The 14630-nt window shown below is 37.9% G+C and overlaps 1 protein-coding gene across 3 annotated transcripts in view; it reads right to left on the bottom strand.

The window, feature by feature from the left end:
• The window catches only part of PIR (pirin), a 137876-nt gene extending 124022 nt beyond the window's left edge, over positions 1 to 13854 (bottom strand). For 2 of the 3 annotated variants that reach the window (XM_044670356.1, XM_044670357.1), the window contains exons 1-3: positions 13729 to 13850; positions 11124 to 11263; positions 5565 to 5657 (exon numbers count right to left, since the gene is read on the bottom strand). In XM_044670356.1, coding sequence (XP_044526291.1) covers positions 5565 to 5657; positions 11124 to 11219 — 189 coding nt within the window. In that variant the 5' untranslated portion in view covers positions 11220 to 11263; positions 13729 to 13850. Of the gene's footprint in view, positions 1 to 5564; positions 5658 to 11123; positions 11264 to 13728 lie in introns of all 3 variants that reach the window. The other variant, XM_044670358.1, reaches the window with a different exon arrangement.
• Between the last annotated feature and the right edge of the window lie 776 nt (positions 13855 to 14630).

The raw sequence follows: 14630 nt of genomic DNA, 5'->3' as shown, positions 1-14630 counted from the left end.
TGTGAAGGAAGGGGGCCTAGCAGTACCAGATATCAAACTATACTATAAAGCAGCAGTCATTAAATCAATATGGTACTGGCTAAGAGATAGAAGGGAGGATCAGTGGAATAGACTCGGGGTTAATGATGTCAGCAAGACAGTGTATGATAAACCCAAAGAGCCCAACTTTTGGGACATGAATCCACTATTTGACAAAAACTGCTGGGAAATTTGGAAAACAATATGGGGGAGATTAGGCTTAGATCAACATCTCACACCCTACACCAAGATAAATTCAGAATGGGTGAATGACTTGAATATAAAGAGGGAAACTATAAGTAAGTTAAGTGAACACAGAATAGTATACTTGTCAGATCTCCGGGAAAGGAAAGATTTTAAAACCAAGCAAGAGTTAGAGAAAATTACAAAATGTAAATTTAATGGTTTTGATTATATTAAGCTAAAAAGCTTTTGTACAAACAAAAACAATGTAGTCAAAATCAGAAGGGAAACAACAAATTGGGAAAAAATCTTTATAACGAAAAACTCTGACAGGGGTCTAATCACTCAAATATACAAGGAGTTAAAGCAATTGTATAAAAAATCAAGCCATTCCCCAATTGATAAATGGGCAAGAGACATGAATAGGCAATTTTCAGGTAAAGAAATCAAAAGTATAAATAAGCACATGAGAAAGTGTTCTAAATTTCTAATAATTAGAGAAATGCAAATCAAAACAACTCTGAGGTATCACCTCACACCTAGCAGATTGGCTAAAATGAAAGAAGGGGAGAGTAATGAATGTTGGAGGGGATGTGGCAAAATTGGGACATTGATGCATTGCTGGTGGAGTTGTGAACTGATCCAAACCATTCTGGCTGGCAATTTGGAACTATGCCCAAAGGGCTATAAAAGACTGCCTGCCCTTTGATCCAGCCATACCATTGCTGGGTTTGTACCCCAAAGAGATCATAGATAAACAGACTTGTACGAAAATATTTATAGCTGCGCTTTTTGTGGTGGCAACAAATTGGAAAAGGAGGGTATGTCCTTCAATTGGGGAATGGCTGAACAAACTGTGGTATATGCGGGTGATGGAATACTATTGTGCTAAAAGGAATAATAAACTGGAGGAGTTCCAGGCGAATTGGAGAGACCTCCAGGAACTGATGCAGAGTGAAAGGAGCAGAGCCAGAAGGACATTGTACACAGAGACTGATATACTATGGTAAAATCAAATGTAATGGGCTCCTGTACCAGCAGCACTGCAATGACACAAGACAGCTCTGAGGGATTTATGGTAAAGATGCTACCCACATTCAGAGGAAGGACTGCAGGAGAGGAAACATATAAGATAAACAATTGCTTGAATGCATGGGCTGAGGCGGACATGAATGGGAAATAGACCCCGAACAAGGACGCATGTTACAACCAGTGGAAATGTGCGTTGCCCATCGGTGGGAGGAGAGCGGGGGTGGGGGGGGTGAAGGGGAAAGTAAGGGCATAAAGTATGTAAACAGGTTAAAAACAAATATTAATAAATGTCTAATAAAAAAAAAGAAACAACTGAGTTCAACAAGTTAGCTAAACCAATTAGTGAAAAAAGAAATCTATTTTTCTGTGGGAGAAGGAGAATGGGGGAATTGCCTGTTTGGGGCCTCTCGTCCCTTTATTCCACTGAATTTGTCTTCAGTGTTGACTTGAGAATCTGTTTCTTGCTATTTGCCAAGATTCAAATTGCTGGTTAGGGATGACTGTACTAACAAATTCTGATAGCCCTAATCAAAACTAAAAAGGATAGATAGAGAAGAGGCATAGACCCTTTGAGGGCTGAGGGGGAGATGAAAGAAGGGTGAAAGAAACCCCCTGCCTCCCCAGAATTGGCCATGTCACAATTTAAAGGACACGGTCACAAAAGATAAGTAATTTTAAATACCCTCTTTCCTTGGATATTAACTATTGGATAGTAACTTTTATTCTTTGCCTGTTAGATTTGAAAAATAGTGCTTACTCTCATTAATTATTAAAGAAATGTCTGAGAATAGAGACTATACCAGGGAGAGTTCTAAAGCCTGCATCCCTATGGAGTTAGCCATTTCCTAACTTAGTTGGCACAGCTGGACATCAGGATATACAGAGAAAAAAATGCATTCAGCATTTCTGATCATTGCTTGAGCACTCCATCAGAGTTTCCAAGAGGTAGAAGTAATAAAGCATGGAATAAATTCATACTGTTCTTGGTCCTGTCCAATATCTGAATTTCTTTACCAAGATTGCAAAAGTTTTAGGAACAAAGAAAGTTTTGAAAATCTGACCACATTCTTCCTTTTTAGGCCAAACTCTACCAATGGACATAGATATTTTATAGATATGGAAGTTTAGGAAGGGGACAGGTCCATAAGCAGCTACCCTCCAAGTGCCAGAAATGAATTAATATTGTTCCTTACATGGGGAAAAAAGAAGTTTATATCTGAAAGTCAATTTTTACGTTAAAATGCTCATGTTATTCAAAAGAGTATCATAGGGAAACGACCATGGATATGTCTTAAATGAAATTACTCCTGACCTTACTCTTTACCTAGTTGTTTGAGGTTACCATGCTGTTTTTCAGCTTCTTAGTACAAGCTTCAACATGTTTTGTTTTGTTCTCAATTTTGTTCAGAACAAAGTTAGTCTGTTCCCCAGGGTGCATCTGGTAGGAAAACTACAACCATATTTATTTACTTAATCCCAGCAAACTTTGCATGCGATGCTGACCCAAAAGAGGAAGACACACAATACCACCATTTCAAGTTTAAAACTTCAGCAAGATGTAAATGTCACAACTCCTACGCAACCCGGGCACTACAATAATAGGTGTATTACTAAAACACTATTATTAGAGAAACATGCTTAAAACTAATCTTTTCTATACCTATATTTTCAGTTCAAATGCCTTCCTATTCCCACTCCCATTACTTTCCATATTACAAACGCAACAAATACATAGCCTAGCACATAGTAAGTGCTTAAAAATGCTTTTAGGCCAACAGACTTCTTAATTATGAAATGTTACAGGGCAAATTTGAATGTGTTGAGCTACGTATTATTCATAATAAGTGTACCTTTAAATATTTATTTAGGTACATATATGTATATGTTTATTTCTGTGTACTTATATTCACCATATATATTTCAGATTTTGGATTAATGACCCAAACCAGTGTGCCAATTATGAATGAATGAAAAAAAGTAATTAAGCACTTGTTATATTTATGCTTAACTGAGCTAAGGGATGAGAATAATAATACAAAAAAACAAAGATTGCTTTTTGCTTATGTTTTAACAGGGGAGACCAAAAACTTGGGGGAGAGGTAGTCAGGGAGACATTTTGTTCTGGAACATGATAGGGATGGAGGAGGGCATTTGGAAGTAGCCTGACATAGTCCATCCAGAAAGCAGCTCATGGTTTAAGAGAGGAGAAGAGAAAATGTGCACTAGCCAAATAATAATCATTCATATAGAAGAATAATACTAAGAAGGTCAAAATGATTCAGAGGTTCTATTCATTTAATCCCCCTGGTATTACATAGGGGAAAATCTTTATTATCCCCAAATAATACTTAGCATATGTTCAGTTATACATGGAGTTGCTTTAGAAGTTTATCTACCTCAGAGAAAATTAATTATGGTTTGAAATTTCAAGTCGACTTGCACAGTTTTCTCTAGTTCTCTCTTCTTTGTAGTAACTCAGAGAGAGTATATTTCTACAGAGTATCATAGAGATGATGATTGGATGAACCCTTAATAAATTTATAACTATTTTGGCTCCTATGATCTGGAGAGAGTATTAGACTTAAAATTGGTGGACCTGGGTTCTAATTTTGATTTTGCCATTTAGTAACTTTGACTTTGGGTAAGGAAAATATTATTTTTCACATAGGCATAATGCTTTAATTAATTCAATTAATTATTTTATTAATAATAAGCCATTTACTAATTTATAAATATAATATAAATAATATTAAATTATTAAGTAGTTTAATTGAATAATAAGTGTTTGGGATTCAGTTCCTTTGTAAAATAAAAGAGTTTTCATTTGAATTGTCTTAGGAACATCCTGAAGATAACCTGGCAAGATCTGGTACCAGACATAGGTTTTCTCTAGAACTGAACTGCCAAGCCTGAATGCCCAATGCACACTTACCCAAGAGACTATTTTAAGAAGAATTAGCACAAAGTAAGTGTTCTCATAGTGGTCAGTGTAAGGATACTCTCAAGGTGTCTCTGAATAACTTTAGTATTGACTGGGAGCCATGGGAAACGCTGGCACAGACCTGCCAGCATGGCATACTTATATCAATCAGTGGAGCCACTATACTCTATAAGCAAGGCAAAATCATAGAAACACAAAGAAAATGTAAACTGTGCAAATTCAGAGCCACCTCCACTCTAAATGTGCTAACAGACTCTCCCTTTCTTTCTCTCTCCACACACACACATCCATATATACACAGACACACGTAGACACATTATATTACATCATATTAGGTTACAATTATACACTATTTAAATTATATAAATATATGAAGTAAATATATAATATAAATGATATACAAAATATGCCAAGAGAACAGCCTCTTAAGTGAGGAGTCAAAGTCAAGCTTCAGAGATGTGCTTATGGACCTTTCACTCTTGGAATTCCACACATGAAATGCTCACAAACAACAGCAATATACAAGTATCCGAACAAAGCCTTATTGCTAAAAATATATAAGAATGGGTTTCTAGTCATTGTTTGCAAACAATATTAAATTCATTTAAATCTCTCTGAGTGAGGAAGGCACTCTGGCAATTATAAAGATTTTAAGAAGCAAAACGATATTGGTATACACATAATAAGAAAAAGGCATAGAAACTACAGAGACCAGACATTATGAAATACACTATTTAAAGATTTGTTGGCCCTGCCATATCTACCAATCATTTTTTCTCACTAACTTTATTTTAAAGTTCTTTGTTAAATAATACCTCCAAAATCTGTATCTGGATTGAAAAATCCATCTGGATGAGCACAATATATATTCTACTTTGTCACTTCATCCTACTGTGCCTACCTCCCACACATTCTTTCTGAGGAATAGAAGGTTGTTTTAGATGCGAATTCTTTTACTTTAAAATATTCTTTTAAATATAATAATATAGACAATCATTTAAGTGCTTCTACGTAAAGTGATTTTAATCACATTTTTATTGTCTCATTTTTTTCCTTTTGTTGATTGATTTTATTCTAGAAAGTTATTTTCATTGTTTTGAAGAAAGCAGTTCATTTTTTAAAAGTAAATATACAAACACAAATACTTCAGTTATACAAATTCAGGAATGCCCAGCACACTGTAAATATCTATATTTGAATACTATTTACTTCAAATTGATTTAATGTTACAGACACATGTCTGTAAGCAGTAAGGTGCCAGCTAATTTTGGGTCTATTCTTCTTCTTCTTCTTTAAAAAATGTATTTTTTAGATGAAAGTGATAATTGTAGTTTATCTGAACATGCAAATTTTGAGACATGCACTCCTACTGAAGAACCATCATACTCACTGTTTCAAAACCTCGGTGTGGGTGATCAGGAAATCCTGCTGGTTTAGCCACTTTAAATTCATCGAATAGCAAAAATGGATCCAGATTTTTTAACTAAAATAAAAATGAATTGGTTAGATATACCTTCAGAAGGTTTCATGAATTCTGATCAGTAAAGGCCAAATACACAAAATACAGTAAAACAGAAAGAACCATTCATCATTGTCTCATACTCGGATTAGGTATATCACCGAAAAAGGGGGAAAATCTCTATGTCTGGTACCTTGGGTCATTATGGCCAATAAGTTACCCTTATCTTATCAAAGGCTCAGTCTTGTATCCCTAATTGCATGTACAACATGCTTGGAAAGACAAGATAAACAGAGAGAGGGAATTATTGTTTGAATAAAGATATAACATTTATCATTAAGATCTGAAGTTTGTTGAAAGGAAGACATTGCAGTGGTTAGAGTGCTGAGCCTGGAGTTTAAATCTGACCTTGGATTACTTATGTGACCATGGGCAAGTTTCTTACTCTCCTGCCTGCCTCAGTTTCCTGAATTGTAAAATGGGAATAATAGCACTTACTTCCCAGGGTTGCTATTGAGGATCAAATGAGATATTTGTAAAATATTTATCAGATTCCTTGGCTCATGGTAGATGAGATACAAATGCTCTTTATTATTATTATTACTAAGTAGAACAGAAAAGAATAAAAACACTTCCTACTTCACTCCCCCCACAATCAGAGCAAATTCACTGTGTAATAATAAAGAGAAAAAACAAATCTCATCCTTACAACTGTTTGGAAAAATCTATGTCATTCATCCATTCCTCCTCCATTAACCATAAATTCAACACCTTCTTTCTATTGGCCAGGAAGTCAATCACACCTGCACATTCATGGACAGCAGGCAATACCCTCAAAAGGCAATCATCAGAGTGGAAACCAAGTCCATTCTGTGACTGCTAAAGAACTGACTGTTTACCATTCTGGATGGGAGAGGAAGGAAGAGAGGGATGACTTTGTGAGGGAACTCTGCATCCCTATTCTATACTCAGGTGCTTTCTACACTAAAGCATCATTACCATAGCTTTTTTTTAACCTTACCTTCCATCAATACTAAGTATTAGTTCCAAGGCAGATAAGCAGAAAGGGCTAGGCAATGGAGGTTAAGTGACTCACTCTGAATCATATGGCTAGGAATTATCTAAAGCCATATTTGAACCCAGGGCCTCCCATCTCTAGAGTTGGCTCTCTAACCACTGAGACACGTTGGTGTTCCCAAATTAGGTTTTAATAAATGTTTATTGATTGGTTAACTGATCTCTAAGGAAGGTGTGGACCACAATTTACCCAATAGCTACTATTTCTCAGGACATTGACATCCCAGAATGAAGAAATGAAAGCTTGGCAGTTTGCTAAAATCAAGAAACAAGCCAATAGAAAGTAAACTAAAAAGACCATGTCATATCCCTTTGTGTGTCCTTCCAGAGTGCCAAACATGGAGTTTGTACATTGTTGTTATTTATTGTTGAATCTTTTTTCAGTCATGTTCAACTTTTCATGGCCCAATTTGGAGTTTTCTAGGCAAAGATACTGGAATGGTTTGCCATTACTTTCTCCAGCTCATTTTATAGATGAGGAAACTGAGGTAAACAGAGTTAAGTGACTTGACAAAGGTCACACAGCTAGGAAGTGTCTGAGGCCAGATTTGAATTTAGGAAGATGAGTCTTCCTAACTCTGGGTTTAGTATTCTATCCACTGTACCACCTAGCTTCCCTATTGTACATAGCAGAGGCTCAACAAATACTCTTGAAATAGTACATATTGGGGCAGTTGGGTGGCTCAGGGGATTGAGAACCAGGTCTAGGGATGGGAGGTCCTGGGTTTAAATCTGGCCTCAGATATTTCCTAGCTGTGTATCCCTGGGCAAGTCATTTAACCCCTATTGCCTAGTCCTTGCCACTCTTCTACCTTAGAACCAATACACAATATTGATTTTAAGATGGAATGTAAAGGAGAAAGGAAGAAAGGAAGGAAGGAAGGAATGAAGGAAGGAAGAAAGAAAGAATACATATCCTCTGGCTTCAGACACATCCTAGTTGTGTGACTCTGGGCAAGTCATTTAATGCCAATTGCCTGGCCCTTACTGCTCATCTGCCTTAGAACCACTATTTAGTATTGATTCAAGACAGAAGGTATGAGTTTAAAAAAATAGTAAATGCCTTTAGCTTTCCACACCTGGTAAGTGCCAGGCCTCAAAACCAATGATTTTGGAAAGAAGTTCATTATTTGGAAAGAGCAATTTAAACCAATCTCCGTCAGAGGCTCACTCCTATTTTTTTTCCTGGATCTCTCTGATTGTTGGAGAAAGTCATGTCAAAGCGGAGGCAGGTGCCTCCAGTTTATCAGTGATTCCCAAAGTGGACACTATCGCCCCCTGGTGGGTGCTGCGGTGATTGGGGGAGGAGTGGTGATGGCCACAGGTACATTTATCTTTCCTATTAATTGCTATTAAAATTTAAAAAAAATTAATTTCCAGGGGGCTAAGTAATATTTTTTCTGGAAAGAGGGTGGTAGGCCAAAAAAAGTTTGGGAACCACTGTTTTAGATTAAGGAAAAGAAGCAAACAATTATGAACAGAAAACATTTGGGAGCTAGATCTCTTTCTCCCTCTATCACTTAAGGCTCCCAATATCTCAGACTTTGGATATCTCACGTTAATTTGACCTCCAAGTTCACCAGAGAATGGAGAAGCATAAAAGCAAGCAGAGATCTTGGAGCTTTACTAGTCAGATACAATCATTTTGGAGATGAGAAAACTGAGGTCAAGGTTGCTGCAATGACTTGTTCAGGGCCAAGAATGTAGTATATAACTGAGTTGTAATTACAATCTGGATCTATTCAAGCCAAATGCAGTGTTCTTTCCTTGGTATCCCATTATCTGGAAAGTGAAAAGCAAAGAATCATGGCCTGGATGCATGTCCAAATAAGTACTATAATCCTGTTTTCTTGCTGACAAAATTTCCCTGAATAAAAATATCACCAAAGTTTTTTCAAAGACAATATGCCCTACTTAACTATAATTTTATAGGTGATACAGAGGATTGCATGCTAGGCTTGGAGCCAGGAAAACCTGAGTAAATCTGGTCTTGGAATTATGATAAAGAATGCTAACCACCTCCAGAGAAAGAACTGTTGGAGTCAGAATGAGGATCAAAGCATATGATTTTTCACTTTAACTTATTGTGTTTTTATTTGGTTTTATATCAGTATTCTCTTACAACAATGAACAATATGGAAATAGGTTTTCCATGATAATATATGTATAACTCAGATCAAATTGCTTATCATCTCCGGGAAGGGAGAGGGAAGGGAGAGAGGGAGACAGTTTGGATATTATGCCTTCAGAAAACTTATGTGGAAGATTGTTATTGCATGTAATTGGTAAAATAAAATATCTTTACAAAAAAAATCTGGCCTCAGAAACTCATAACCTATGAGACTCTAGGCAAGTCACTTCACCTTTTTTTTTGCCTCAGTTTCCTCATCTATAAAATGTGAATAATTACAGCATCTAACTCACAGTGTTATTGTGAGGATTAAATGAGATAGTAATAGTAAAGTGCTTAGCACAATGCCTGGCCCATAGTAAACAGCGAACACTATCTAACTGTTAGATATTACCCCAGTGCAACTATCAATAATATGGAAATAGGTCTTGATCAATGATACCTGTAAAACCCAGTGGAATTGTGCATCGGCTATGGGGAGGGTGTGTGTGTGTTCATGAACATGAACCATGTAACCATGGGAAAATATCCGAATAAATAAATAAATGGATAGATAAATAGATAAAGTGAAATTTAAAAAAAAAGATGCTAATGGCCAAAAAAATAAATAAATACAAATAATTAAATAAATTAAAAATAAATAAATAAATGTTAGGTATTATTATTATCACTATCATAAGATAGTATAGTGGTCACAGTGGAGTGTAGAACCTAAGCAGTATAAAGTAGTTTCTCCCTAATTGATTCACTATCCCGCTCACCACAGAAGTTTTTTCCAAACTTTTTCATCCCTCCACAAACCTCCAAAAGTACCACCTACTCCCACACTCTTAGCTAAAGATCTCATCTCGTATTCACTGAAAAAACTTAAGGCTATTTCTGAGAACTCTTTTCTCATCCTCTCTCCTCATCTAACAACCTTCAAATATTTCTTTAATCACTACAAGCACACTCATATTTCCTCCATCCTTAAAAAACCTTCACCTGATGCAAATGCTCTTGCTAGCTTTCATCCTAGCTGTCCTAAAACTCAGGGGGTTAAGGTTTTTTCCCTAATGTCATGAAGATTTGTTGTTGCTATTCAGCCATTTCAGTTTTGTCTTAATCTTTGTGACCCATTTTGGGAATTTCTTGGTAAAGATACTAGAATGGTTTTCCATTTATTTCTCTAGCTGATTTTACAGAGGAGGAAACTGAGGCAAACAAGGGTTAAGTGACTTGCCCAGGGTCACACATTAAGCACCCAAGGCCAGATTTGAACTCAAGAAGATGAGTCTTTCCTGACTCCAGACTTATCCACTATGCCACTTGACTATGTCACTAGTACTCAATAAATTCCAATGGCCCCATTTCCTCCAGGATCAATAAGCCCTCTGTCAGTCATTTAAGGTCCTCTACAATATGGCCCATTCTTACATTTAGAGCAGTGGTTCCCAAACTTTTTTGGCCTACCGCCCCCTTTCCAGAAAAAAATATTACTTAACCCCCTGGAAATTGTTTTTTTAAATTTTAATAGCAATTAATAGGAACGATAAATGCACCTGTGGCCATCACTGGATTGCTGCAACACCCACCAGGGGGCAGTGGCGCCCACTTTGGGAATCTTTGATTTAGAGTCTTCTTTCACTTTATTGTCCTCCAAACATTAGAACTCTTTACAATCCAGCTAATGAGTTTTAGCACTTTCATTGGCTGTCCCCTTATGCCTGGAAAGCAATTCCTCTTCTTCTCTGCCTCCTTACTTCTCAGGCTTCCTTCAAGTGCTTGTTAAAATCTTACCTTTTACAGGAAAACTTTCTCAACCACCCTCCCTCTGCTGATTAGTTACAATTTTATATATATATATATATATACATATATATATATACATATATGTACATATGTATATGTATATATATATAATATTTGTACATAGTTGCTAGAATGTGTGAATTCTTTGAATTCTTTCTTTTAATCCCAAATGCTTAGCACAGTGCCTAGCAGGTAGGTGGTATATTTAATAAATGTTTATTGACTGACTGACTAACCCTTTTCTTAACACAGACTTTCTGTTCTATGCTTTTCTGTCTAAAAATGGTTCTTCCCCCCACCTAAGTTCCAACTTTCATTCCTAAACATTATTGTAAACCTCTTCCAAATGTGTGGTGGCCCACTCTAAGTTTGCCTTTATTCCAAATCACACAGCACACAGGGATAGCAAAGATCCCCCACCTTCACTTCATTTTCACATTGATCCTTCTTCAATTGCTTAGGGATTAAAAAGCAATAATCATCCACCATACCTCAGGTCTGCCAATGCTTCTCCGAACTCGAGCACCCACACCTTCTGCTTGCTCCTGGCTGAGAACAGTGAGAGTTACTTTTTTGGATTTTCCCATTGTTAAGTCTGAAGAGACTTAACTTCAAGCCTTTTTCCTTTTTTCTTTTGTTGATGAGGAGAGGGGAAGGAGAAAGAAAAGGAGAAACACTGTCATCAGGAAGTGCATATCTATTCATCTTTAAAACAACCTAAAATTGTCAAAACCAGAGAAAGTTAAAGCTGGGAAGGAACTTAATCCACTCTATCCATTTCCTTCCTATATAGGTGAAGAAAACCTTAATCCTTCTGGGCAAGTGAAAATAAATGCTACTGAGTTCAGTGAGGGAATCTAAGAACTTGTCCTTCCTTGGGAAGCTAGAAAGGTAACTTTTTCCTCTTTATTATAACATATGTATATTTAAAACTCTTACCTTCTATCTTAGAATCACTACTATGTATTGGTTTCAGGGCAAAAGAGCAGTAAGGGCTAGTGTTATGGGCGTATAGTTGTCACTCAATTTGCTCTCCATTTCTTATCAGAAAATGATGTTACACTATAGGCAACTGGAGTTAAGTGACTTACCCAGGGTTCCACAGCCAGAAAGTGTCTGAATACAAATTTGAAGCCAGGACCTCCAGGCTTCAGGCCTGGCTTTCTATCCACTGAGCTATCTAGATGCCCCCATATATATATTTATATGTATATGAAACTATGTATTTAATATATATCATATTATATGTGATATATTATATTATATATAATAAATAAATTTATACATACATACATATATATATAAATATATGAAATTTTAAATCCTTACCTTCTGTCTTAGAATTGATACTGTGTATTGGTTCCAGGGCAGAAAAGCAGTAAGTAAGGTTTAGTGACTTGCTCAGGGTCATACATCTAGGAAGCATTTAAAAAAAACAAAACCCAACCAAGTTCTCTATCCACTGAGTCACTTAGCTCCCCCATTATATATTTAGAATCAATATTGTCTACTGATTCCAAGGCAGACAAAGGATAAGGACTAGGCAATGGGGGTAAAATCACCTGCCCAGGTCACAGCTGGGAAGTATCTGAAGTCACGTATGAACCCAGGACCTCCCATCTCCAGGTCTGGATCTCTATCTGCTGGGCCACCTACCTGCCCCTTTCTTTTCTTTTCTTTTCTTTTTTTTAAACTCTTGTACTTCGGTGTATTTTTCTCATAGGTAGAAGATTGGTAAGGGTGGGCAATGGGGGTCAAGTGACTTGCCCAGGGTCACACAGCTGGGAAGTGGCTGAGGCCGGGTTTGAACCTAGGACCTCCTGTCTCTAGGCCTGACTCTCACTCCACTGAGCTACCCAGCTGCCCCTGCCCCTTTCTTGATAATGTTTTTTTCCCAAATACATGTATGAGCAATTTTTAACATTTTTTTTTAATTTTGATTTCCAAATTCTCTCTCTCCTTCCTTTTCCCTCACCCCTCCATGAGATAGAAAGCCATTTATTTAAATTATACATACATATGCAATTTATACACAGCATATTTCCATATTAGTCATGCTGTGAAAGAAAACAGATCAAAAACAAACAGAAAAGAAAAATAAAGAAAGTTTTTAAAAAATATGCTTTGAGCTGCATTCAGACACTATCAGTTCTTTCTCTAGAGGTGGGTAGGATTTTTTATCACAAGACCTTCAGAACTGTCTTGGATCCTTATATTATGGCCAATAGCCAAACATTTATAGTTATTCATCACACAAGATTGCTATCACTCTGTATAACAACGTTCTCCATGTTCTGCTCATTTCACTTTGCTTCAGTTCATGGAGGTTTTTCCAGGTTTTCCTGAAACCACCTTGCTTGTCATTTCTTATACCCCATTAGTACTCCCTCAGAATCATAGGGCCATTCCCCAGTGGATGGGCATCCCCTCACCTTCCAATTCTTTATCACTACAAAAAGAGCTGCTATAAATGTGGTTTTTTTTTTCTCCCTCCAGGTCCCTGATGGCAAACCTATGACACTCGGCTGCATACAGAGAAGTATATTATTTAAACTAAAAATATCGTGAAATGACGTTTGGTTTTTTTCTCCAAGTGACACACCACCCCGGATATGCTCGGGTTTTTTTTGGCGAATTTTGACACAACAAGCTCAAAAGGTTGCCCATCACTGCTCTAGGTCCTTTCCCTTTGATATGTTTGGGATACAGAATTAGTAGTGGTATTGCTGAGTCAAAAGGTATGTTTCCTAGCCGTGCTATTGGCCATTAAAGAAAGGTAACTTTAAAGCCATGTATACAAACAGGCAAGCACGTCCAGATTTATTTTAGGGCTCCATTTTAGTTCCAAATTCTGTAAGTGCAGGTGATTAGAAAGTTTCCACACATTACCTCTCCATTCCCAAAGCAAATCCTCCCTTCGGTCCTCCCCCTCCCGCTTGTGTAGACACACTACTCTCTCGCTGAGGCTTTTCAAACGAATTGAGGAAAGGATGAAATCTCTTTTGGCTAAAGAGCAGCTAAAGCCAGGCCAGCCTGCCGGGATGCTCAGTGGCTTCCGTTTGGTTCCTGATACCTAGACTGTGACTGTATACTTACGCAGGCCCGCTGGGATCTTTGACCTGGAGGGGGTCGCTGCAGGAATGTGCCTGAAGGTTCGGGTTCAGAGTGCACAGCAGAGTTCCCCGCACACCTGAGAAAAATCTTACTGCGGAAGATCTGCAGCTGCTCTTGGAGCTATATAGCGGGGGAACCCTGATTCCCTAGCTCACTGTGACTCAGCAGTTAAGCTGCCCTACAATACGGAGGCCCAGCAAACAACTGAGGGGTGGGGTCCCTGCAATTAGGAAAAGGAAGATGGAAAGCTGGCATGTTTCAAGGGGCCCCTCGGTTTGGCCCTAGGGTACATGAGCAGGAAGGCTGTGTGTTTCTATGCTTTGTACTTTGTTCCGGTTATTCCTCCTCCTTCTGTCCCTACTATTTTTCGATTTAAGAAGTTCACAAAGACTCCCGGCTGCGACTCCACCCTCTGCACCATCTGGAGCTCCCCCAGGCTCCGGGTTGCGCCGCCACTCTCAACACTCCTCACCCGCCTCCCTGCCCAGCTTCTCCCACGTACTAGAGGAGAGGAGCAGGGCACGTCTCTGGGGACCTTTGATCTGCACAGGGAGCTGGTGGGCTGGGATGTGGCCAGATATGGGCGGAGACTCTGGGTTCTCTCACGCCCAGCAGAGACTCTCCGCCCTAAGTAGTTTAAGGTGGACTGATGGTCAATTGGTTAAAGAAGGCTAGTGATCTACCTGGTCTCTCAGAAGATGCTCATCGCATCAGAGGGTTTGCCACGAAAGGTTCTGTAAAATAAGAGGGATCAAGACCCCTTTCCAGGACAGAATTCTATGGATGATGTTACATAACTTCATTGCGATTCAGAAATCCTACCCATTATATAAGACTGAGTCAGGAATATGCATAAATTATATAATTTCATCAGCTAGGGGATT

This window comes from Gracilinanus agilis, chromosome 3, assembly GCF_016433145.1.
Source record: "Gracilinanus agilis isolate LMUSP501 chromosome 3, AgileGrace, whole genome shotgun sequence".
Lineage (NCBI taxonomy): Eukaryota > Metazoa > Chordata > Mammalia > Didelphimorphia > Didelphidae > Gracilinanus > Gracilinanus agilis.
This window is presented reverse-complemented; position numbering and strand designations above follow the sequence as displayed.